Here is a 26,928-nt window from a genome sequence, read left to right on the forward strand (position 1 = left end):
CATGAATAATGTGACTCACTAAAAGTAGATTAAATAATTAGTTTTCTTTCTTCTGGGTACAGTTTCAAATTCGTTCTAGCTTTACCTTTAGAACAACAATCTCATACGGTTAATAGACACATTAAAACCACTTTATGTTGAAATGCCTAGAGGTAGGGCCACAGCTGCCAGACGGCTGCCACAACGTCCCCTGCTCACGTTTAGCCACGGTCAATCATTCATTCATTACATGTCATGTCTCCACCCATGTGTACTGTATAAATGGCTGTGAACAGTTCAGTGAAAAAATGGTAAAGTCAATCTGAAGTTAAAATAAGGCTCCGGCATTTAAAGTTACACAAAGTTGCTGCTTTTTTTTGCTCCAAATTTCCTGTTTTGTTACAATCTCTCTTGTGCAGCTCAGCGTGGAAACACAATGAGGGAATTCAGGGATAAAAACAGTGGATAGCCACTTAATGTTGGCTCTTTTGCATTGGAATCACACTGAGTGCTGCAGATTGATTCACAGCCAACTGATTCAATGTAAATATAGACATGAGAATATTGTGTTAAAAACTGACTCATAATTATCCTATTGGATCCTGATGGATAAAAACGTGAGAGTGACTCTCACTCCCTGCAGTATTAATAGTGTTAGAGCAGCAGGATACTGAGGACACATACATACCACTGAAATAACTGGCTGCCCAGGACAATACCCTTCTCCAAGGCTACTTGTAAATGTCTCCTATTGGAAAATAAGGACGCCCCGGAACTTCCCCCGAGCTGACATCTCCCATGACCTATTTTCATTATGGCTGATGGTCGGTGACTAGCTGCAGAGTGCTAAATGGAGGAAGGACAATAAACACACGAGAGTGCACACAATGCAGTGATAGCAGTTTGCCCAGAGTCTGACCCTAGCGCTAAACGATGACTAACACTAATAGTCTAAAATTGAGACTTGTGGTCTTGGCTGGTTTGTGCCGAGTGAGGAGAAATAGCAAGAGAGAGATAAGATACCCCGGAGGACTAGGGGAGAAGTGTTATTTATAGTTATAGTAGAGTTATACAAGGGACATTTCCACATGAAAACAGAAGAAAGGAAGTCGGTGACGTCCTCTGAGACGCTGAAGAGGTCAGGACCGGAGAGCACGGCAGTGACAAGATGGGAAAAGCTGGAGAGAGAGAGAGAGAGAGTAAGTGGAGGAAGAGGCTGGTGTGGTCCCCAGAGGAGCAGTGGAGCTGGAGGTTGGAGGCTAAACCGTGACAGGGTGACATCTCCAGTGGTGATGAGGAGCCAGGAGCTGGGAGACGTTTCCAGGAAGCAGCAAACGCTTTACCACAAGGTGCAGCCGTGGGGAAGGCTCTGGGCCCTCTGCTGGGTGTCCCTGTTATGCCGTCGCGCACACAGACACACACACAAACAAACAAAGCATACATAAAATTCAATGCAGTGGAAAGTCCCAAAAGGCACCAAGAGTGTATTTCCACATCACAAAACCCCTCAAGTCTTGTAGACACACACACACAGACACAGTCCTACTCTTCATACATACAACAGTAACTCAGCTCGATATCCGCCCCCTCACCACCGAGCTTGTGACATTTGCAGAGGGAGCCTTAAAGAGGGGGAGCTGGAGTAATAGAGAGGAGGGGGGGGCTGTTCTTCCTTTCCTCTCTTCTCTCATTAGAATTCTCTCATCAGTCTTCCCCCACGGAGCGGTGGCTTGACATGTCAGGGTTTATTAATCGCTCCAGGAAATATTATTGACCTGGACCTTCTGCTCGCTCTCTCTCTCTCCCTCTCTCCCTCCCTCTCTCTCCGTGCTGCAGTCGGTGTCTCTGCTCTGCTGCCTCCACATTCCTCCGGTGTCCTGCCTGGACACATTACAGGACACTGCGGCACAGCGTGGAGGCTTCAACGCACAGTGTCTTCATTGACTATGCACTTGGCCTGGGCTTTTCTTTTCACTGCAGCTGCAAAGCACCACACACACACACACACACACACACACACACACACACACACACACACACACACACACCTGCAGCCTTGGGGAGACAAAGCACGCTCTGCTCTGCTTCATTATGGGGTGAGAGCAGCTCTCTTTCAGATGCACTTTGCTGAGATTCCAACTTTTTTTCTTTTTAGAGAGCTTCGATGTGAGAGGAAAAAAAACACACCTTTAAACCTGCACACATCCCAGGGCTTATTGGTTTTCACATCTTACCAGTGGCTTGAAATAGAATAGAGATGCTTAAATCAGAGATGATGTGAGACCCTGCTCTGAATGCTCAAGCGCCAGAATCGATCGGAGAGAGACTCCCCTCCCCTGCATTCCTCTGCAAGGAGAAAATGAGGGGATGATCAGAGTCAATCAGCTGAGACTCCTGGACGCTGTTGTGCACACAGGAGGGAGGGAGGGAGGGAGGGAGGGAGGGGGGGGGGCTCGGCTCATACTGGTGTGGGTGTTGACGTGCATGTGCATCGGGGTGATGTTATCAAAGAGAGGTGGGGGAGAAGGCAAAGAGCAGAGCGTGAGGGTGGAGGTGTTAAGCCTCTCTCTGCCTGAGTGTAGATTTGAACTCTCCCCGATCTGATACGTCCACTTTAACGTGGCTTAAGCACTCATTTGTAGATCAGTGTCAGCTGACACCCAGGCCTTCAGTTTAACATACAGATTGTATGCATGCGTGACTGTGTGCGTTGTTATTTCTAACATATAGCACATTAAGACCCTTCTCATGCCATATCCTGGAAGTCACACACACGTTTCACTGTGGCACTGCCACGGAAATGGCTCAAGGAAAACAGCTGTTATCGGCTCTAAGTGGCATTTACTCAAGTTCTTTTCCTCCATCTGATAAAACGCAGATTAAAACATGAGAATAAAGCTTCACAAAGCCAGTTAGGAATCATTCATTGAGTTTATAGACATGCATTCATACCTTTTTTTTTTTTTTTTGATACAAATTTCAATTGGAATTTTTTTTTAAAGAGACGCATTCTTCCTTCGACCCTCTCTCTGTGCAATTTTTTTCTCAATGGGTTTGTTGAGGAAGTGGACTTGTTTTTCAAAGATTGGAGGATTGCGCCTCCATGTGGACGCTTCAGGCATTACACTATGACTAACGGATGACCAGGATATGAGTGTGTTGCTCCATTGTGTCTCTGTGAACTTTGCACCGATGAGCACATTCCTGCGAGCAGCAGTCATGAATAAAGTAATATGCCTCAGATCTGACAATAGCATTTGTATTCCCTGAATGGCGATATTATCCAGCAGCCATGTTCTCATGCATCTTGACTTTGGGAACATGTCTGGCACTAAATTTAATATCCGTCTTCATTTTGTTTTTCTGCAGTCACAATGGTCTTGCTTCTGTTCCTTGTGGCAACCACGACAACATCCAATTCCACCGGCAATGGCAACCATACACAAGGTAAGAGGCGAGCAATAACAAGAGTGATGCACCTCGACATGTGAGGCTGAATAACGCTGAACAATTTGCGACGGCAAACAAAATGCCATTGCTCCTCACTGCAGTCATCACTTTTCCCTAAGATATGATGATTATGTATGCTCTGCAGCGCATGCATCTGCTTGATAATAGCCGTTACTACAGCCCTTGTTATTACCGGATCACAATGAGCTTGTGCAGGCCTGGTCAGTAATTTAAAGCTTATTGTCAGCCTTTATAAACACAGCTAATAGCCGGTTGTGTGGCTGTGACTCTTGGCTGAGTCTCCATTCTTAGAGCCTCTCATTTTCTGTTCGACATGCCGACAGGACAAAATGGGCTGATACTTATCTCTGTAGACAAAATACAGCCCGAGCCAGTTATTAAATCAGCCCCGTGGACAGAGGAGAACATGGAAGGTGTGTTGCCGTGCCAAGTATTGATTTAGTTTTTTATCACTTCATGCAAGAGACAACTTATGAATGCAGCCAAGCACATTTGTACACAGAAGCACATGCACCCCCCCCCCCCCCCCCCCCCCCCCTCCTTTCCTGCTTCTTTGTTGATGTTTGCTCCCTGACCCCCCTGGCTCTGCTTCTCCTTCTTCCTCAGAAGACGTTACATCCTCCAATCAACACATCATCCCCATCGTGCTGGTCCTGTCCCTGCTGCTGATCATCATCGCACTGCTAGCCTGGTACTTCCTCAGGTAAAAAAAAAAAAAGAAAAGAAAAGAAAAAAAGAAAAACTCCCATCCTGCAAAGACTCGCCCGCCTCACCTCACCCCCGCCCCTCCCTTTTGCCCTCACCAAATGGCCCTGAGCCAGACTCGGAGGCAGAGCTCAGAGTGACAAACACTTCCTCCTTTAGTCATTGAGGCGGAGCCCTGTCAGGAAGTACTGCGAGCTGACTCCCTTTCATGCTTAGTGAGAAGAGAACAGGCTGTGACAGTGGACGTACACAGGCAGCAGGCAGAGGAGAGTCCAGAAGAAATCCTCAACTACATTTGGACTAGAGTGCTGTCTTTCCAAGACATCAGCTAATGAGAAAGAGTAGCTTCTCAAGCTTCAGATGGTAGGATGGGTGACAGATTTTTTGCTCCTTTCCGGTGAGATTATTCAACAGATGTAGAGATTGTGGCGCTGAAAAGAAAAGTTATTCAGGAGGATATCATTATTATTATTATCTTATCTCATGATCTTGATGACTTTGTGCCATTGTGTTTCTTCTTATTTAATTGTATTTTTTTTTTCCTGGCAGGTTAAAAAACCAGAAGAAACCAGTTGTCACAACAGTTGACAAGAAGATACCAAATGGCATCCTGGAGGAACAAGGTAACATTGTTGTAAATTGAACATTATGAGAGACAGATTGTAGATTGAGAGAAACAACTGGCTGGCAGTCAAAAGGCGTAGTCGGATTGTGAAGGAGATGTATAAAAACACGAGGCAACTGAAAAGAAAGTCAGACAGGGGGAGGTGTAAGAGAGGCAACTGTTCATGATAGGTACTAGGTTGTCCCGTCATTGTTATGTGGTTGTCTCTGACTTCCTGTGGTTACGGTGAAAAACAAAACCATTTTATAGACTTTTTGACGCTGCATATAAAGTAGGTATGCAGTGTTGGAAGTGCAGAGATCAGAGGGCTTGTTACAGTGTGTGTGTGAAGCATGGTAGCAGCTGAAGGGCTTACAGGAAACAACACGTCTTGAGGACTTATGCATGTTCTTTAGGAAGTGTTTTCTTATCAGACATTACAAAGGAATGCACAGGGCAGGTTGGATAATATAGGAAATATAACTGGAAACAAACACAGCACACCCATGGGTAGCTGCAACAAACACTGCATGGACTGTAAGATAATGGCTGAGCTGCTGATTGTGATTGTAAATATCACACATTTTCATATGAGACTGATTTTATATTAGAGTTTCACTGTATTGATTTACTAGACTGGAGGACAGGATGTAGATGTAGAAGATTTACTTTTAAATCAGTTGAGGATGTAGACTTATCAGCTAAATCTAAGAGATTTCTTTCCTGCCTCAAGACAGACACCTTTTAACTATTATTAAACTGTAAATTATAAAAGATATACACTGATGTACTTGCTATTTATGGTTCTAGAGACATTTTTATTTGATAAAACCAAGTTGTACAGTGTCAAAATGGGTCAAATGCTATGTTTGATAATGACATTATTATTGTGTTCTCTGACTACATGTGTATGTGTGTGATTTGGTGTGTGTGTGTGTGTTGTGTTTTAGAGTTTGGATACAGTACAGAGTCGTTATACACCATTGTACCCCCAGGTCAGGTATACAGGGTGGCGGTCTCAGGTCTCACCACACGTTACTAACTCGGTGTAATTGTAAAAACTAACAGAATGCTAAGTCGGGTGCTGGAGAGAGGTTTTCATTGATAAACCTGCTGTAAGTGGCCTTTTCCCTGGGCTCCTCTGGTCCTCTAACACCTGTTGATGTTTGGTGATCATTGAATTCTCATACTCCTTTTTTTTTTTTTTTTAAATGTACATGCCATAAGAGTTGAAATCAGTTTGGTGATCAATTTCGTCTTTGCTAATCGTAGCTAAAAGCAAGGGATACTTTATTGAAATAAATAAAAACCACTGTTGAAATATCTAGCTGTAGTTATAGATAAATTATAATTAAGAGTAATGGATTAACTATCAAAATAGTTGACTAACAGTTAGCTTAAAGCGATGCATACAAACCAGTTTGCATATATTTTTTAATTTAGTTTTTAATCAACTCGAATGGCTGTTATCTGGAGTGAGAGGGGCGGTGTGAAGGTGGAGCTACAGGTCTAATTAAACCCAATCCCATTTTATAAACATCACTATGACATTAACTTGATTTATTAGTCAAACTGTAACATACTGAGCTGATTTGCAAAGTTTAATCTGTAGCTGTAGTTTTTACTTGAACACAATGAAATGATTCAAAATCAGCACATTGAAACCCAGTCGGTCCTGCAGAGATGATAATAAACCCGCTGACTGTTTTCCTCACAGAGCAACAGACGGTCGTCCTTCTGCCCAGATCCCCGTCGGCGTCGAAGACCTTCTTCCCCATCCTAGTGGATCAGCTCGAGGAGGAGTACAGGCTCCGCTCTGCTGATGATGGCAAGCTCTTCAGGGAAGAGTACAATGTAAGCACCCCCCCACACACACACACACACACACACACACACCCTCCTCTCTCCTCTCTCCTCCTGGCGATCAGAGCAACAGGTGGCCTTAAGTCTTCTGCTGAGTAGTCTTTACATCAGGCGACTACAGTTAAACTACTGGTTCGCTGTTTTTATGTGCAGTTAAGAACGTAATTACAGTATTTGGAGCGAATCACTTGAGACTCTCTGCAGTGGCCCAGTTATGTTGTGTGTAGCAGTAGTACTTTTATATCATAAAAGTTAAAGCTAATGCTAAAATGATGATGATGATGATTATCATTATTATTATGAGTTGTCTCCAAATTGAAAAGCAGTTGTTTCTGGCTGATGAAAATATTTTAAATTGTCTTATATAGGTCAGGGTTTTTTGCCTTCTGCCTTCAGTGGTTGCAAACGAAACACCCCATGTCAAAAAATATCTTAAGTAGGTGTTAAAGGGTTTTTACCACTCTCACCATAACATGGTATGTGTTCATGAGAGGACGGTGCATTTAAACCGTGACTTATAGATGTATGTTTTATTAAGGAAAACTACTAATAGCTAATGTGTCACGTTGGAAATGACACACACTGTACACATACACACCCACATCCATGAAAAATACCCTTGCGCCTATTTGTGACCATGATTAAGAATCTGGGTCGAAGTGAAGTGTGTGACTCACTTTTCATGAAGCACGTAAAAAAAACTACAAAAAAAAACAAAAAAACTATGATTTTTATTGAGTGTCAGCAGCACAGACAGAGGAAGTTGAAATTCTCAGCGTTTAATGGAGGGCTGTTTGCTGTAGGTAGCAGAGGAAGTGCCTGCATCACGGCTGAACAAAGCCCCACATGCAGCAGTTCAACACAATGCACTAGTTCTGAGGGAGTGTGTGAGGTTATGTAAAAAAAAACTGACAGTGGTTTTGCTCTGCAGTCGTTGCCGGGGGGTAATGCCCAGGGAACGTACGAGGAGGCCAACAAGGAGGACAACAAGGAGAAGAACCGATACCCCAACATCCTTCCCTGTGAGTGTACTCTCTGTTCTGCTGGGAACTGAGGGTGTTTTTTGACTCAAACTGAGAGATCACAGTTTCCTGTATGTGTGCACACGTGTGTTTGTGTGTCTGTGTGAGTCTCTCTCTCTCTTTTGACTGTTCAGATATAGTGCCTGTGTTTGACTGGTGCTTCATGTGTCACCTCCTCACTCGGTTTCGTCCCACTCCTTCCTTTTTTACAGTTGTTGTTCCTTTTTTACAGTTGTCGTTCCTATATTTCTGTCTCTTTCTCAATTTAGTGGGTACACTGTTTTGATCTTCTTCTATATTTATGTCATAGTTGAACTTTTTGGGAGATACACTACTCACAAAAAGTTAGGGATATTTGACAATAATATCCCTATAAAAAGTTCATGCTACAGTGATATTCTTTCATGAAAGCCTTTTCAGTGGATGGAATGGTTATTTCTTTATCTCAAACAAAAACAACAGTGGTGGCTACAGCACAACAAAAATTTCAATGTCTCAATAACTTGATCAGTTTGATCAAAGTGTTGTCTTGGTCTCATGATGTCAACATTTAGTCAGACGGTGCTTGTTAGAGAACAGCATGTTATTCAATAAGTACTGAAACACTGAACAATTGGACATGTGCATTCAAGACAATTAAATTAAATTCACCTGTAAAGGTTATAGTGCATTTTAGGTTTGTTCTGAAATTTAATCCAAAAGCCAAACATCCCTAACTTTTTGTGAGTAGTGTATGTGTATTCCTAGTGTTCACTGTCTTGCCTAGAAATAGATATAATCAACCTTGCATCGCCTGCACGTCTGTAAAATATGAAGCCTGCAAACAGCTGGGCTGCCTCGATTCAAAAGGTGACAAAATGTGCTTATCAGTATCTCTGAAGCGCTCTTTATCTTTACAAAAACACAAGCATAAAATTAAAGTAAGCCGTTTACAGTGCTGATTTCATCGGTTTACTAACCTTATTCCCGGCAAGAAAGCAAATGAGCGGTCTTTCCTCAAAAATGTGAAACTATTCCTGGAATGTTTTTTTGTTTACCTGCACAATATCAGTGTTAACTCATGTAGCAGTGGCCGACTTTGTGTGTTATTTTTCCGCCGTAACCCCTGTAAACTTTCCAACTCCAACAGATGATCATTCCAGAGTGGTGTTGACTCAGCTGGATGGAAATCCCTGTTCAGACTATGTGAATGCCTCTTACATTGATGTGAGTTATGCTTTGAGTCTTTATTTTCACCAGTCCCATGACCGTTGTTCATAACTCTGTGAATTGGAAACACTAACTGTAGCAAAATTGCAATTATTCCTTACGAACGCTCTGCTCCTCTGTGACATGAGTCCGGATACGACTGTTCAACTTGGCATCTTTCTGCACAGTTTAAAGACCTGACATTTATGATTCAAAGTCTATTTCTGATCTTGTTAACAGCTGCAGACGCAACAAACTCACCACCAAGTCCATCAGTAGCTGTCTGGAGATTTGTGATCATGTTCTCAACTGAATTCATGTTTTTCTTACAGGGTTACACGGAAAAGAATAAATTCATAGCAGCACAAGGTAAGAAATCACACAGGGCATACATTAAGCACGTTATTTTTCATTTTATATTTGGATACATGATATCTTAATATTTCTTTACTATTTCTCTCTCAGGGCCCAAAGAAGACACTGTAGCAGAGTTCTGGAGGATGATATGGGAGCAGAAAGTAGCGACCGTTGTCATGTTGACAAATCTGAAAGAAAGGAAAGAAGTGAGTGATTTTCAGCTTTGTTTATTTCCCAAATGTGTCTCAGCTCCCCAACTTAAGTGTCCAAGAACAAGATATAATGCATTCCTACAAGCCCCAGGGTTCCTCCTCCTGCCAAGTGTCTGCTGCTCTAACTTTCCTCTAAGAGAGGGGGGGGGTGTGCGAGCGAGAAGGAGGATTTCTCTGTGGGGGTAAAGCATCACAAAAAGAATTTGAGAAAGAACTGTGCCTCAAATAGATTTCATCAGTCGCGGTCAAAGGTGAGAACAAGGGCGTTAAATTTAAATTGTTCATTTCACACCTTAATCTCCCCCCTTTGACATCTGTTTCTTCGCTGCTGCTTCATCGTGACCTCGAGCTACTTCACTGAACGAGGAGAGAGGGAGAAAGGCTAAAAAAGATCAATAAGAAGAGAACTGGTGAAGATTTAAATCAGGATTGAAATCAATGGCTACATAATGTGTAATAAAGTCCTCGGGGGCAGGATCATAATCACCCAGCTACGTCCTCTATTGAGTTGTCTCACCCCCTCGCACTTGTATTAATCCGGACCGACTGGCTGTGAAATTGAAGCACGGGTGTCATGCATGTGAATCACTTTGTCTCTCCAAAAAGAAAAGTCCTTGAATATGTTTCCAGAGGAGCCGCTTTTTAAGTGTTTAATTTATTGAATCCGGGCTTTTTTATCACTCCCACAGGACAAGTGTTGCCAGTACTGGCCGGATCAGGGCTGTTGGACCTACGGGAACGTGAGAGTGGCGGTGGAAGACTTCACCGTCCTGGTGGACTACACCATACGCAAGTTCTGTGTACAATATGTACGTGTCAGGCAGGCAACACCCGCTGCACGTTCACAGATATTTGATGCTGGAGTTTCCTGTGTAGTTCCTTTTTCATAGTAGTTGTCTTCACCACAAAGCCACATTGGCGTTGTTCACACTGTAAACTTTGTGTGTGTGTGTGTGTCCGTGCAGCAGGCCAGCGATGCCGCTAAGACTCCCCGCCTGGTCACCCAGCTCCACTTCACCAGCTGGCCTGATTTTGGAGTTCCCTTCTCCCCCATCGGCATGCTCAAGTTCCTCAAGAAGGTCAAGGCCGTGAACTCACCCGTGTGTGGGCCCATCGTGGTTCACTGCAGGTACGGGAAAGCTGAGCCAACGGGACCTGTTGTCTATTATTTTGTTGTTGACTTGTAATGGCTTTTAATCATCCAATCTGTTTCTATGGAGATGAAAATATTTGGTCTTGGATATCCTGTGCGTGTCTGCGGGGCAAGTGTCAGCAAACATTTCGAGTGACTATAGAGATACGTGTGTTTACGAGCACAGATGTCGCTTTGTTTCCCTCCTGTTGTTCATTAACATGCAAGTGTCAGCTGAGGATTGTGTCGCAGTCAGTCTGAGCTTTGCTTTGTGTCTCTGCAGCGCTGGCGTTGGGAGGACGGGAACCTTCATCGTAATAGACGCCATGATTGACATGATGCACGCCGAGCAGAAAGTCGACGTGTTTGGCTTCGTCTCCAAGATACGAGAGCAGCGCTCGCAGCTCATCCAGACAGATGTGAGTTTAGAGATCACTTTGAATAAACTCTACAAGTCACATTTGTCTTGTGACAGTTATTATTGTGAAGGGGAAGTTCCATTTCCCCCCATATATAAATGTGCCAATGCATAGCGGATGTGTTTGTGCTAATGTGTTTGTTTATTTGTATTGTCACCACAGATGCAGTACTCATTCATCTACCAGGCCCTGCTTGAATACTACCTCTACGGAGACACTGAGCTGGACGTGTCCTCTCTGGAAGGACATCTGCACAAACTGCACAACACCTTCACAACCGGTGACCGGGTCGGCCTAGAAGAGGAGTTTAAAGTACGACATCCCAGTTCACATCCAGTAAAACACAAAGCCTGGCACACTGCTGTTACTCTAACAGTTTAGTTTGGCTTTAAGATGCAATTTATTTACAGAGGAACACCTTCTTATTGAATGCAAAATTAAATAACAAATAAGTGTTTTTATTATCTGCATATGAAGGACTGGAAAAAAAATCCATATGAGCAAGAATCTACTTTGCTATATCCAAATAAGATGATAAAGAACCAATATCTTGTGATTTTCACACCTAAGAGACAAACATTATAGGACTGAAATCAGATGAAATACTAATTCAAGTCACTTTGGCCCTTTTTTCTCCAAAACTGAGCACATTTTAAATCTTCATATGGTGGAGCCACTCCAGTGAAAATCATCATCATGCAAAAGACAACAGAAAAGAGGACTCGCATTCCACCGCTCCCAAAACACACACACACACACCAACACACACCATCTGTTTTCCTCCTGAATATTTGAATCGTCAGTCGCCCAGGGAAGAAAAGCAGCCGCAAGATCTGTGGCTTCTAGATAATCTTTTTTTCACACGGTACCAATTTAATTATTGGATTCCACAAACAGATTATTTCAAATTTTCTTGGTACGCAGCCATGTTAACCTACATTTAACTAGCTGCTGATGAACCTTGTTAAATGCAAATAATTCTCACGATTGTCACTAATAACTGGACAAAAGTGAACCACATGAGCTGCAGAGGTATTTTAGAACCAAACCACTCAGGGCTAATATAAATAATTTGTTTCTTGTTCTCTTTTACGGTTAATAATACAGACTCGTCCATCTATCTATGAATAATAAATGTGATCTATAATCGACAGTGAGACTTTTTAAATTTCCCCCTTTGAATTTGTGAGACCACACACGGCAAACATTTTAAAGTTTGATAACATTTCAACTGAACTTTCTTGTCTCTCTGCCCAGAAATTGACCAACATGCGAATAATGAAGGAGAACATGAGAACGGGGAACCTTCCTGCAAACATGAAGAAGAACAGAGTCCTGCAAATTATTCCATGTAAGGAAGAAGGAAAACAATAGTCCAGAATAACCTTTTTCTGCTCTGAAGAACTGCTGTTTTCACTCTTGAGTTTTTTTTTTTAATAAACCTGACAGTGTGTGAACATGTTGAAGGGCTATGTGTTAATGATGAGCTCTATTCTAAACATCTCTATTCCTGTTTCAGACGACTTCAACAGAGTTATTCTCTCCATGAGGAGAGGTCAAGAGTTCACCGACTACATCAACGCATCTTTCATAGACGTGAGCAGATTTTATCACCTAATGTCTTCCTTCCTGCGCATGTTATCTACGACACAAGAGCTCCTGTTAGTGCACATTAATCAACCTGTGCAAAGAAAGCTGAAGAGTGTGTGTTATGTTTCCCAGGGATACAGACAGAAGGACTACTTCATTGCCACCCAGGGCCCTGTGCCACACACAGTGGAGGATTTCTGGAGGATGGTGTGGGAGTGGAAGTGTCACTCCATTGTCATGCTCACTGAGCTCCAGGAGAGGGAGCAGGTGAGCCGCAGCAGTAGCTGATGACCTCAAGCCAAACTATGATTGAGAGCTTCAATAACCAGCAGTGCAGTGCATCATAAACCATGTCTGCTCTGATTTCTTGCCTCTGTCACAAAACTGCACCTGTATGGTGGTTAATATTTGTGCAGTATTTCATACTTTGACTTTAGTGTATCTATATTTCACATATTAAACTGCAGTTTTTGTTTTACTTCACTGTTTTTTGTTTTTCCTCCCAGGACAAGTGTTGCCAGTACTGGCCCACGGAGGACTCGGTCACCTACGGAGATTACACAGTAGAGCTGAAGGGAGACACTTTGTGTGACACCTTCAGTCTACGAGACTTGGTACTCACCTTTCTCCCGGTAAGTCACCTTGTACCAGAACACAACTGTCACACAGGGCACTAACACCATAAATACTTGCCTGTCAAAATGAAATGCCTTGCATTGTCCCTCTACTGTGCATTTCACATCTGCAATAAAAGATAAATCACCTGCGTAATTGCAAAAAAAAAAAAAGTTAAACTGTGACAGTAAAACTGGTTACCTTAAGTCATAATAGTGTCCTATTCATTTTTTAAATTTCTATCACAATTGATTAATTATATGAAGTACTGACATCATTTTCTTAAGTAAAACCACACTATTAAACTTCATGATAACTTCAAGCTCAGTATTCAAAATCATAGTAAAACTACTATTATTAATTTGTCATAAAATTGTCATTAATATTTGCTGCTTTTGTTCAGAGATGAACACTTATGACTTCAACCATCTCAATAGTTTAATAGAATGTGTCTTTGACTTAAGTACTGATTTTCCATTCATTTATGTATAAATATCTGAAAATAGAATAGAAAGAAAATAGTAAAAAGCTAATTTAGAAGTGTTTAGGAATTTTTAAAAGCATTTTTTTTGTATCTTACTTTGAAAAGCTGCAAGATCAAACACAATTGCCTTAAAGCGGAACAACAACTCCAGTGAGTGCATAAGTGTGTTGGCTGCCAGAGGAAATGTGGTGGGCAGGATGTGTTTAGGATTTTCTAGCGGGAGACTCCCATCTGATATATTTCATTAAATTCGACCCACCTCACCTCTCAGAGGCTCGGCAGTACATTCCTACCTCCCTGAGCAACAGTCATCAGACCACCACTCATCTGCTGCACACTTAACCTACACTGACATTGCACCTGCCATTATCCGTTCATATACCGCTAATAAATCATATTTGAAAGGTGCTATGATCTTGTGTCTGCCTGTGCATTTCCTCTCAAAGGAGAAGCAGACGAGGGTGATCAGGCACTTCCACTTCCACGGCTGGCCGGAGATCGGCATCCCGGCCGAGGGGAAAGGCATGATCGACATCATCGCCTCGGTGCAGAGACAGCAGCAGCAGTCTGGGAACCATCCCATCATCGTACACTGCAGGTACAGTAGTGCTGAATCGCTCTCACGTCCAGTCACACATTTCACTTTTCCTTATTCGTTTTCTATTTGCGAACAATGTTCACGCTTAAAGTGACTTCTAAGAGTTTGTGTGTGTGTGTGTTTGTGTTGCAGTGCTGGTGCAGGGCGAACAGGTACGTTCATTGCACTGAGCAATATCCTGGAGCGAGTCAAGGCAGAGTGTCTGCTGGACGTGTTCCAAACTGTGAAGAGTTTACGCATGCAGAGGCCTCACATGGTCCAAACTGTGGTAAGTATCAGAGGAAGTGCTTAAGTTAAACATATATCTGATTTCTTCCAGTTTTGCTTTTACTTTATCCTGATTAGAGTTGTTCAAATTCCAGTATTAGTATCAAATATTGCCTAAAATACTGGATTGGGTATTGACAAGTACCCAAGTCTACGTACCATTCTGATGCCATGTACAGTAGATGTAATTTGTAAAGTTTGTAGTTTCAGATTATAAGATTAAACAGCAGTTTTCCTGGGACACACTTCCTCATTGCTCTAAAACAGTATCCTACACAGGAGGTTGTGCAGTCAGTGACAGCTTCTGTAATAGAGCAGAGAAGAATGTTTTCCGATTTAACTGGTGCAGCTTTTCACGGAGACACTGTATCATATTCATACAGAGCTAGAAGTATTTTTTGGATCCTTACTTTGTATCTGAAAGGAAAAAATTGGATTGGAACAGCTCTAATCTTGACTGAAACCAATTTTAGACTCCATCACCGCCTAACTCATCTTTTCTCTGTTCTCCACAGGAACAGTATGACTTCTGCTACAGGGTGGTACAAGACTTTGTCGACATTTTCTCAGACTATGCCAATTTTAAATGACGAGATTTGCCTTAAACATGGTTTTTAATGTTGTTTTCTAAAGCTGGTTTGTCAGTTTTATGTGTTTCTTTAACTTGGTCAAATGATCTTCTATTTTGCTATGCACTTGTCCCACCATTAACTCCGAAAACTCCATCCTCGCTGTAATATAGTGTATGTCAGTGAATGAAAATTGTAAATGAAAAAATGTTAGATTAATAATGTATATTTCACATCATGTATGATAATTATTTTGTCATGAAGTGTTTCAAACATGGTCTCTTATTTGAGTTTTGTTGTATAATATTGTACTTTAAATGTTTATCTTGACAACGTAATATTTTTAAGAGGTTGTTGTTATTGTAAATGTATTTATGTATTGGCAATGACATTCCAGTCTTGCATTTGGAGAACACAACAGGAATGTTAAGATTTGGGTTTGTTTTTGGTTCTTTTTTTTGTTGTTGTCGATGTTTTCAAATACATACATTATTTCATTTATGGATGACTTCTATTTGAGATTAGAGGCATTACTGAAATTATTTTTCATCGTCCTTAAAGCTACATGCCCATCACGAATGTGATACTTTTCTAATGGAAACATCGTCAGAAAAAAAAAGAAGAAAAAACGAATGAATCACTTCAGCCATAATGCAGAAAACAAAGTTATGCAACACAGGCTGAGAGGTGATGATATTGGGGTCGATTTCCAATATAGATTCAGGCAGAAGTTTCACAGTTTGACGTATCACATGGTCATAGGAGACCATTAAACCGGTTTTGTACCTCAAAATGTGGTATGCAACTGCATTTAACATGGATGTAATGTTACTACGATCTGCCTTTTATCTGTAGACAACGAGAAATATTTTGCTAAAAATGACTGCACATACAAAAAAAAAGCACATATAACTAAGCCTTTTGCCAAGAACCTGCAATATTTATTGCTTTATTTGTATTATAGATTAGAGATTTTTCACAAATCAGTGCCAATGTACCTTTTTTTAAAGACATGGAAAAGTAGAACAAACCCAAAATTGAAGGCCCGAGCATTGACAGGTGATCCTAAAGAAAAGGTAAGTGTGGTCGAGTCAGTACGATTTCACGGCGACCTGTGTGAGATGTACAGTGAACACAGTGAACGTCTTCAACAGTAACATCAGACGAGTCTTGTTTTTGCAAAAACCACAGTACACATATGTGGTGCTTCAGTGCCTGCTTAATAAAGAAGACATCCCTAACTAACAACGTTTTCAGTTCCTTTACGTTTTAGATTAAATGGGTTCAGGAAAGTGTGAAATCTTAACGTGAAACGACTTTTCTGTGCATTTACTCTGAGGCAGTAACTCCCATCCATCTGGTACTCTGACATTAAACCGAGCACTTGGAATAATCTGACCCAGCTCTGCTTTAATCCTCAATGAAGTGTGTAATTTTGTTGATGCTGTATGTAAATACTACATGACAAAGTGCTAACATTGTGAAAGTCGCCGAGCAGCAAGGAACTGTCAAAGTGATTGGTCATATATTCTGTGCTGTCTCTGTAAGTGTGTGTGTGTGTGTGTGTGGGGGGGGGGGGATTGTGAGACGCCAGCACAAGAAGAAACTGAGACTTAACAAAACAGCCCCAAGCCTATTTTCCCCGTCTCTTAAGATGATTGAGGAGGGTCTGTTCAGACTGCAGCTCTTTGCCTTTGCTCTCTCTCGCTCTCTGTGGGTGATCTATCCCTTTTTGGATTCTCAATGTCTTTGAAATGCAAGTTGCAATATTAAAATTCTTCTGAAAATGCTTTGTGGGTCAGTGAATCTTTTTTTTCCAGGAATTTGTCATGTTTCATGTCAACACACATGGGGACACAATTTACTGCAGCTAAAGTCTTAACACCGACAACAGGATTTTCTCAATAGAATGACACAATGCATACACTAATACGTATCTGCGATATGATCTAAGCCTCTAGGGTAAGGGTCAGGGTTTGTCGACCCTAACCTTGTACATGTCATTCAAGGAACTAGAGCAAAAATGCTATTAGACTATGTTGATTGGCTTTCTGTTGATGGACTAATAAATGAATAGACTAATAGTCTCAGCTCAAATTATTAATGAGGGATTTAGTCTTTTCTGTCCATCAACTGTAATGGATGGAAATTATGTCTTGTGTTTCCATCTGTATATATTTTGCTGTGTCTGTTCACCACAGCTGGAGAAGAACCTCACAGAAGAACACAGACAGAACATAAAAACATGGGATTATATAAGGACAGAGGAAATGAAATGACAGTTTAACAACCTTGCTGCTAAGGAAAAAAAAAAAAAGACTGATTTGAAAGACGGAGAAAACCTCACACTAATCCAAAACATGCTCAGTAACAATGAGGCTCAGTTTTTTATTGTCCCACAAATATTTCTATTCCACACATGGTGGAGTAAAGTGATGTCGCACACTCGTCGTAGCCCAATAAATGTAAACAATCATGACTGATGTTTCGACAATAGTCTTCATCAGGGTACAAACATGAGTATTTCACACAGCGGAAAATAAAAAGCTGGAAATAAGTCGTCACTGAAGATGCATTTCTCATCATCTTGTTTGTACAACCATAAAAACTGCACCTGGAATCAGCAAACAGTAAACTTCTTGACCTGTGTAAGTAACAGTTTAAACCAACAGGGGGCGATGTACCTCAATATATATGTACATTAGAGACTCTTAATTAAAGGAAAAATCCACCTGAGAAGAAACTGTCAATTTCTCATTTATACTTCACTCATTTTAATCTTTAAACCGACCATCACAGAGTGAGAGAGCTGTTGTGATGACATGTCAGTGAACAGCATAATGAAACTAGAAAATTTCCTCTCGGGAAATTTTGAATGGGCCACGGGAGCTACTGCGGGTTGTGCCATCTCTGTCAACATGGGAATCAAACCCACGATCTTAAGGTCAAGACAGAGCTGATCAGACAGACACATGATCATCTTTCTATAAGCACTGATGTGGAGGAGCTGTAACCATATTAGGTTACCTGTGTGTGTGTGTGTGTGTGTGTGTGTGTGTGTGTGTGTGTGTGTGTGTGTGTGTGTGTGTGTGTGTGTGTGTGTGTGTGTGTGTGTCACATGAAGTTACCTGTGTGTGTTAGAGTGTGGGAGAGGAGTGCGCGCTTCCGCGCGCATTTGTATGTTACCTGTGTGTGTTGATGTGTGTGTAACTGTAATTACATGAAGCTGGTTCTAGAGTCTGTGTGTGTGTGTGTGACTGACTTGACACATAGTTAGTTAGTAGCTGCATCCTGTGTCAGTCTGATTTAGCTGTGTCTGTGTTTATAAACATTTAAACGAGTGCCAGGTGGATTGTTTATGAAGTTAACGAGCTCTGGCCTGGTTACCACAGCAACTCCAGGTGGTTACCATGGCGATAGGGGCCCCCGCAGGCTGAGACAGACAGAAACATGGAGAAAAAGAGCCATTTTCTGCCTCTGCACCGGTCTCACATTTAGGCTTAGCATGACAAAACGGTAACTCCTATCAGAACAAAACACAGATCAACGTTGCTCTAAGGACTTACTGAAAATTTTGGTACGATTTGGTGTTTCTACAATAAATATTTTGGCGACGCTGGCAGTTTTAAAACATCAGGCCGTTCTGCTTCTCTCAGAAAATATTTGTATTGGAGTCAATGAGGAGCAGAGACAGACGTGGCCGCACTTAGAGGCTCCGAGTTTAAATTCTGTAAGTCTCTCTGATATTTTGAGCAGATGATAAGAGAGATAACAAGTTTGTCTTACAAATTCTGAAAAAATTATGTGTGTAGAGTGTAAATTGTGGCCGGGCCGAGTTTGGAAAGAGAAAAAATCTGGAGTTTTTCTGGCATCTCTCCCACTCTAACCGACGATGTCACGCACTCTGACACGAACATTCCGTCCAATACACACCCATTATAATCTCATAATTTCTCCAAAAATGATCATGGTCATTGAACAGGGATTGATCAAAAACTATATGACCTATCAAAACGTGGAGTAATACGCCAATACACAAGACTTGTGTCTACTGTTTAAAGTTTAAATGGAGTCTCTAGGTGAAAGTATGCCTGAGCAGTAGACGTTTGTTAAACTCCAATGATTGGTCTTTTTCGCTCTTTTTTTCCCGCCCGTCCCATTCATTTCAATGCAAAAATTTTGCACGGTTTTTCGCGACTTACGTCGCGAAAAATTCGTATACTGTTGAGAAAAGTAATAGCACACCGATCCCAATCAAGCCGCACGTTTTGATATATAATTTGGCCTGCAACTCTTCGAGTTGCAGGACTAGTAGCGAACCGAAAGTTGGCCGGAAGTGGAAAAATAACTAGATAAAGTATCATTTCCTAATGGAAATGCGTGTGACTGCTGAAAGCAGCTGAACGCTGTTGCAGAATTAGCAAATAGTGCAAGCAGTGATCACCATACAAATGGTTGACCAAGGTCGGAATCGAACCCACAACCTCATGGTCATTAGACTTCCACTCTGCCTCTAGGCCACGGTGCACACACAGTTAACATCAAGAAAGCTTGAGAGTCAAGCTTGAATGACTTAGAATGAAAATTTCTGTGAATTTCAGGCTGAGAGCAGCAGTTTCAACATGAAGCAAGTTATCAGAAGTCAACAGAGGACAACTGGGAAAATAATTCACTATAATTGTTGTTGAGGCAAGATTTGAACCAGCAACCTTCAGGTCTCCAGACCAGCAAGCTAACCACTAGGCTACAGACAGAGACAGTTTGTGAGGGGTAAAGAAAACCTTTGATAAGAGGATCACTGGCTTCTGCTTAAAAAAAGAAGTAAGGAATCGTGGCAGAAAAAGTTAAATATTTGAAAAAGTATAAATAGTTAAAAAGAGAAAAGTAATGCCGATAAAGTTCAAAAAAAGCTGCACGTTTTGATATATGAATTGTTGAAATAGCACAACACCTAACACACTAACCATATGGCCACAGATAACCTGAGTTACAATGAGCTTTATACTATGAGGAATCAAAGACTGTCCAATGACAGCTGAATAATTGGAATCAAAAGTTAAGCAATGATGTGAAATGACTGAGGCAGGAATCGAACCCATGACCATATGATCACTAAACCTTTACTCTGCCACTCGGCTACAGAGAGCACACTGCTTTCAAGACTGTTGTCATTCATTGTAATGTGATGATGTGCTGCAAACTGGTATGAGTAATCAAGGAGATAACAAACACCTGTAACCAATTGAAGGCGGGGGAGGAGAGCAGAATTCAACATAACATAACAAGAGTTCTTCCCTTGGATTCGAACCAGTGACCTTAGGGTTGGCAAGCAGCCACCCTAACCCCTACACTACAGTGGAGTTGTGAAGAAGACTGTTGTCTGTTAATGATCTGCACACTGTCAACATCTAAAAAGTTAAATATTTGAAAAAGTATAAATAGTTAAAAAGAGAAAAGTAATGCCAATAAAGTTCAAAAAAAGCTGCACGTTTTGATATATGAATTGTTGAAATAGCACAAAGTATGAAGGACTAGAAGAAGACCGTAAAAAGGCGGAAGAAAATTGCCAAACAGAAGAACAATAGTGTGACTGCCTCAGCAGTCACACTAAATAAGAAAAAATCCACACAATAACAGTAGTGCCCGGGCTTTGCCCGGGCACTGATCCCTGCAGCTATTTCATAGCTGTAGGGATCAGTGCCCGGTGCGATTGCCCGTGGCCCTAACTATGATTTACTGTATAGATGAGGAAGTATAGAAGGTCATCATGCATTTGACCTTCAATGATTGGTATTTGAGTCAGCAGAGGGATTATTCCTGCGTGTTTGAAGCATTATCTCATGAAAAAAGTTTTTTTTTTTTACGAAAAACAGAAACAAAAATCAATCACACAATTTATTTTTCATCGTGTGATGCATAAAGAGGAAATAAAACAATTTGATCTTGTGATTCGAAACATAAATATGTTGTGTCTATATATAAAGCCTTCGTCCTAGTCCATAACTCTGATGGGTAAATCTGAGCTATTTTTGCCAAACAATCATGTTTTTTATCTTGCAGAAAAAAGCCAAGTAACAAAAAGCCTCTTTGTTGACGATTTCCACTTCCTCATGGACCCGGTGCCATGGTAACGCTCCACAGCGGGAGGGGCCGTAGCCCAAAAAAAGGTCAGCGTGTGTGAAGAGGTCATATGAATTATGTATTAACCCTCACCGACTCCCCTATTTTGAATGACCCTTAACTAATTCTATTTAGTCATTTACAATGCTTCCCATTTTCTTGCCAATATATTATAGACCATCAGGCCTTTATGAGCACGGGGGGCCCTGGCTGTGACCCCTCTGATGAAATGCTTTTATGTGTGGCTTGGAAACTAATTTCTGATTACACACTGAAAGTCAAACAAAGTCCTCTCACTTCTTTGCTCCGTTCGTTACTTTATCTCACTCACATTCCTTCCACTGTTTCTGATCTGGAGTAAGAATTCAAAACCACAAATGTACAAACATGAAATAACATATTAGATGTATTAAATGTTTTGAAAGTACTGAGATAGAAATATGGTTGTTTAGAACTTTCTATTTACAATATCTATTACTGTATGTATTGTTAGACTATATACTATTTTTTTTTTCTGTTAAGACATTCCTTATGCAGTAATTACTGTACAAAGGTGCATTGGGGCCGTAATTGTAGGTTTAAAAATGCACTAGTGGAGGTAAATTTGCGAATTTGAAAACTCAAAAGGATTATTCTCTGACATAATAAATAAAGTCAAAGATTTGTGTGTGTGTGCGTTGTTTGTTTTCTTTAAATCAAGGAAGGAAATGATGCTTTATGTTGCAAGGTATAAAAAGATTGGGTGCTTGGAGCTAAATGCTAAGATTACCATGCTAACATGTGCAGAACAACAATGGTAAGAAGGCAAGTTTGAGTAGGTTATATGTCACTAGCATGGTAGTTAGCCTGCAAATACACTAGTGTATCAATAAAGCAATATCAGTTTTGAAAAAATATGTATTGGACAACTCAAACTTTGGGAAATACAGGGTTTGGGTTAATGTACATCTGTACCAATCTTCGTAGCAATCGAGTCAAGAGTTACTGAGTCTGAAGCAAAGTGTTAGCAGTGCTATTGCTAAGAAAATCATAAAGAAAGGAAGGAAATCACAAGATCCAAGTGTCTGAATGTTTCAAATTGTTTCAAAGTGTTTTCTACGATGTCAGCCCAACCATGTGAGCACGCTCTCTCCTCCTGCCTCAGTGTGGGTTGGTTGGCTGATAAAAAGAGACAGGCACGATGTAGGACATGGAGAGCACCATTAATATCCTGAGAATGAACCGGAGATCCCGTCTGTCCTTCTGCCTCTGTCTGTTTGTCCGTCTCTCCACTTCTGCCTCACATCTGCAAGTCCTCGCCGCCTTGATAATGACTCCTTGTTAAGATTTGTTCTCTTCCTCTTGCTGTCTCTCTTTCACCGCACCGCATCTCGCTACTCTACTAAACATCCTCAACAGACGCTTTAAGACTCACCATAATTCAATCTCACAGCTCTTACTGGAATGTTAATGTGGCACCATAACCCCCAAAATGCATTACAAGTGTTATCCTATTCCTCCCCTTGTTCCATCAGGCTAATATGTTTTTCAAGCTTCTTTCTCAGGAAATCCAGCGGCTGCTCTGATGAAGCAAGTGCTCGCTTCGGATCAAAATGTTTAGAAATGAAAAGGGAACAGCAACAAAATCATAGGGACTGCCTATTTTCATAGTGAATCAGGATAAGTCTGGTGATATTCTCTATTTTCTGTTGTTGTCGCCAACCGATTTAATGAAATGAACTAAACCAGCAATGCATTAGTCCGTCTCTAAATGCTTTTCAGCTCCTCTGCCCTGTTTATAGCTTGAAGCCACAACCCTATCGATTACTGCCAAGGACGTTAATCTTTAAAATGTGTCAAAAGATATTTCATACATCAGTGTAACCTGATTTCCTGAAACAGATGAGCATCGTTTTCCTCCAGAGGGAGATATAAATGGCGCCAAGTTATTTAGAAAATCCATCCAATAGTTGACGTTACACTTACAGTAGCACAAGAGGACAATCCATCGACTGGATGTTGACATGTGGCCCCAGATTAAAAGTCAGAAGATTGCCAAAGTCAATAGGATTCAACTTCTAGCCGAGAGCGTATCTCTACCAAATTTCATGGAAATACATAATAATAGGTGTCAGTGCATTTCAGTCCAGATCAAAGTGATGGACCAGCAGATAGACGTTGCCCTCCCTTTGCATGTCTAAACATTTATGGATATTTGAGCAAACTCTCTAGCAGAAGCACATTCATTTATCTGTGTATGTTTTTGGTGTGTTCATAAACAGCTCAATTAATGTATACTTCTCAGAAGCAAAGGATAAACGTCAAACTGTAGAGGGCCAAAACACCGACCCTGTGGGACACCAACGCATATTTTTTGTGAATTTACAAAGAAAGCAAATAAAAAAGGTTCAGGTTTAGCATGAATATAAGCAAACTGATAGTACAACAGTTTGCACAAACCTGACTGGAAAACAGCCAATTATATCTGTCTGAGAGCATCTTCCCCCAGAAAAGGGAGGTTTGTTGCAGGTCTATAATTACAGTGTTAACACGGTTAACATTTTCAACGAGATGCCTCTTTAATGAAACACAAACAAAGTGAACACATACACACAGTAAGACTCAAGAACAAAACTATTACAAACTGAGACGACGGAATCAAATTACACAAAAACTAATTAACACCACGGCTCGAGACTTCATCTGAAATTATCTCACACTGAAGTGAGACACACAGTTGCGTTACGTAATGGAGTGAAGCTGCTTTTAATCTGACTCTACACAATGAGCATGTTTAGACATTCAGCAGTGTGAGACGTGTTGTGATGTGCACGGCTCGTTTGTTTTAGTATTAAAGTCAAATTTGTATTGTGTTTTTCTAAGGTTATTGTCTCTTTTTTGGCTGCTACCAACCCTTAAAAACCCACCCAAATGTGTATACTATTGAGATTGTTTCCTGCTGATTGCATCCATGTGTTATTCTCACTGTTTATACATTGAAGACCACACTGGAATTGAACTGAAATAACCTAAACCACTGAGTGAATTTCCCCCAGGAGGACTGTACATTATCTGAGGTCTTCCTGGCAGCTCCAAAGGGTTCCTTGTACATCTGGGTTAAAATAGCCACATAATGTAGCATCAGGATACAGACTGTGAGGCTGGGGTCTGACACCGCAGAGTCAGAGGTCACTCACCAGAGAGGAAGATCATTGAAAAGAAAAGAAAACGTCAGGACCGGTATGTCTCTGTCATCAAAGAGAGGAAACCGACCATATCTGCTTTACAAATGGCCCTGTCTTGCCTTTTACTTGCTGAGGCGTCGTTAGCCTTCCTGACTCCCATGAAGAGCAGCAGCATGTGTTGTAAAAGTGAGGGAAAACTCCTCAACCCACCCATCTAACCTTTCAAACCACCACAGCAGCAAATTAGCCTTGATGTACTCTCTCTCTCTCTGAAATATCCGTGGTCTGGTTTGCCTTCCAGGACAAACAGCGGTGCCAAGAAACAACAGTCTCCATTAACTGCTCTCCAATAAACAGTCGGGGTCTATTATCCCTCAGTTTATGACAACCTACGACCATTTTATTGCAGTTGTTTTTTTGAATATTAAATACAAAGTGCTTGATGATGGCTGCATTTGACCAAAACCAGCAAATTTGACCATTATTGCTTCATTTCCAAAAGACTGTTTTGTAATACATACGGTTGACAAAATGAAAGGCATTAACAAAACCACAATTAGTGGATCAAATTAAACAGGAAATAGATCATTCCCTGACCAATGCAGCTTGCTGACGTCTATCATTATAAGAGCGTCAATATATATGAGCTGAATAATGTGCAGGGTTCCTTTCAAAGAGGTCAGCATAGATGGGACATACACTAAACATGAAATACTGTTGTTGTGGCTGCATTTCATTAAAACAACCGCTCTCTAACTAAAAGCCTTTCCGGGCGCCAGTCAGGGAGAGAGGTCAGGGAGTTAAGAGTCTGATTTATGATTGTCATGTATCAGTAATCTGCCGGCGGAGAAACGTCAACTTCTTGAATCTTGCCTGGCGACCCTGTCCCCTTTCCTCCCCATTTGTCTGTCTGGTTGTCTGTTTGTCTGTCAGCTTCAGGAACTGTTAGTCGTTGCATCAGTTCTCAAATAAAATGAGGAAACAATGCGAAATTGTGAAAGGCCTTACAAAACAGACACAATGGCTCCGACACGTTTGTAACATTTCGGCCAACGCTCATCTTTTTCTACTGTGTAACAATCACAAAAACATTTCAAGCAGATGGTATGACCTCGGACTGTGATCTCTTAACGTGCCCAGTAGGCTGCTGCTATTTGCATATAAGAACCTATAAAGGGCGAGTCCTGCAAGGTAAATATCTCAGTAAACACCAGTGATGATTCATTGCCACTTTAATTTATCTTGAGCTCAGCCATCCAAACAGATAAAACCCCCTCAAGAGATATCCAGCCCTACAGTGCAAGAACTCCATATGCTAAAGCCTGATTAAATATTCCACAATATTTTTTGCTTGTTTAAGGATGAATGGTTGAAGCTCATAATAAAAGAGTATCAGCAGCTAAAGGACATTGTACTTATGTTATGAAACATGTGCAGATGAGGTGATCACTTTGTGTTGAGCAGGTAAATGTCAAGTGGTTTAAACTGTTGAAAGCATCGTAGCTTCAGACGTTTTCATTGGAGCTTCGGCGTTTTCCAATAAGAACAATTGTGGCTTATTTAGACAACATATTCTATGTTGTATCAGTATTGGCTAAAATATGGATCCTTTCCTCGCTGTGCTCTGTGTTTTGTCGACATCAGCCTGATGGTGCTGCAGCACTGCTCTCCCTAGAGCCACCAGCGCTCTACACTCTGCAAACATTTCCCTCTATATGACTGTGAAAGTGAAAATGCACGAGGGTGAAAAATGATTTCGCTGCACATGTGATTGATTCTCTTTTCAGAGGCTGGTTGTAATTCACCAAGCTGCCTTCTCTCTAATTAGCAAAAAAAAAAAAAACACTGTACAAAATATTCGTTCTTCATCCTGGACTCAATCCAGTTTAGGAGGTTTATGAGTTAATGAGAAACGCCTACACCTTAAGCCCAGTGTACTGCACAGTGGAAATTAGAATATTTTTCTACTTCCAACTAATCCAACAGAGTGATACACCTACGAGTCTGTGCACACCACCGCCTGACGACTGAATGTTTTTGTCAACAATGACAGAAGAAGGGGTCGTTGGCCAAACCAATGGGTTTTTTTTTTACTGACAAGAACTTGTTCAAAGAGTCACTTCAAAAGGGAAAAGTTTGATATTGCGAGAGATATGCTGATTTGTTTTCCTGTTAGAGTTGGACTCCTCCAGCAGCTGGTTATCTTGGCTAACTGTAAAGACAGCAAACACAGGAAACAGTTTAAATAGGCAATATAAAAATAAATTAACAAATACATTTTAAAGAACACGCTACGGTAGGAACACCTCCGAGGTTCACAAATGAACATGTTATATCCTGTATTGTTATTCAGTGCAACAAATGAGTAAAACCGTGTTTTTCTTTCATGGGTGGCCAGGACAAAGTAGGGTGCGTAAGCACAGTCATAAATTACGAGTCATATAAATGTGTTAAGTGATTACTGATTCGGAAATAATTGATTGATTGATGTAGCTTGGGGCTATCTGAGGAAAAGAAGAAATATTCAAATGCGGATGACCTTTTCAAACTCTTTAAAACAGCTTTAAAG

The 26,928-nt window shown here is 41.1% G+C and overlaps 1 protein-coding gene across 5 annotated transcripts in view; it reads left to right on the top strand.

Annotated features, from left to right (window-relative positions):
* Positions 1–16,744, top strand: part of ptprea (protein tyrosine phosphatase receptor type Ea) — a 52,205-nt gene extending 35,461 nt beyond the window's left edge. Inside the window, exons 3-22 of one of the 5 annotated variants that reach the window (XM_083993570.1) lie at positions 3,349–3,426; positions 4,057–4,153; positions 4,705–4,778; positions 5,710–5,754; positions 6,477–6,613; positions 7,554–7,644; positions 8,774–8,850; positions 9,165–9,201; positions 9,298–9,395; positions 10,091–10,210; positions 10,367–10,530; positions 10,817–10,952; positions 11,115–11,264; positions 12,210–12,303; positions 12,472–12,548; positions 12,675–12,809; positions 13,049–13,174; positions 14,088–14,239; positions 14,372–14,507; positions 15,022–16,744. In XM_083993570.1, coding sequence (XP_083849696.1) covers positions 3,354–3,426; positions 4,057–4,153; positions 4,705–4,778; positions 5,710–5,754; positions 6,477–6,613; positions 7,554–7,644; positions 8,774–8,850; positions 9,165–9,201; positions 9,298–9,395; positions 10,091–10,210; positions 10,367–10,530; positions 10,817–10,952; positions 11,115–11,264; positions 12,210–12,303; positions 12,472–12,548; positions 12,675–12,809; positions 13,049–13,174; positions 14,088–14,239; positions 14,372–14,507; positions 15,022–15,096 — 2,094 coding nt within the window. In that variant the 5' untranslated portion in view covers positions 3,349–3,353 and the 3' untranslated portion in view covers positions 15,097–16,744. Of the gene's footprint in view, positions 1–3,348; positions 3,427–4,056; positions 4,154–4,378; positions 4,519–4,704; positions 4,779–5,709; positions 5,755–6,476; positions 6,614–7,553; positions 7,645–8,773; positions 8,851–9,164; positions 9,202–9,297; positions 9,396–10,090; positions 10,211–10,366; positions 10,531–10,816; positions 10,953–11,114; positions 11,265–12,209; positions 12,304–12,471; positions 12,549–12,674; positions 12,810–13,048; positions 13,175–14,087; positions 14,240–14,371; positions 14,508–15,021 lie in introns of those variants that run through there. The other 4 variants (XM_083993571.1, XM_083993572.1, XM_083993573.1 and 1 more) reach the window with 4 other exon arrangements.
* The last annotated feature ends 10,184 nt before the right edge of the window (positions 16,745–26,928 follow it).

The sequence above is a fragment of the Trachurus trachurus genome (genome assembly GCF_905171665.1).
Source record: "Trachurus trachurus genome assembly, chromosome: 19".
Taxonomy (NCBI): domain Eukaryota; kingdom Metazoa; phylum Chordata; class Actinopteri; order Carangiformes; family Carangidae; genus Trachurus; species Trachurus trachurus.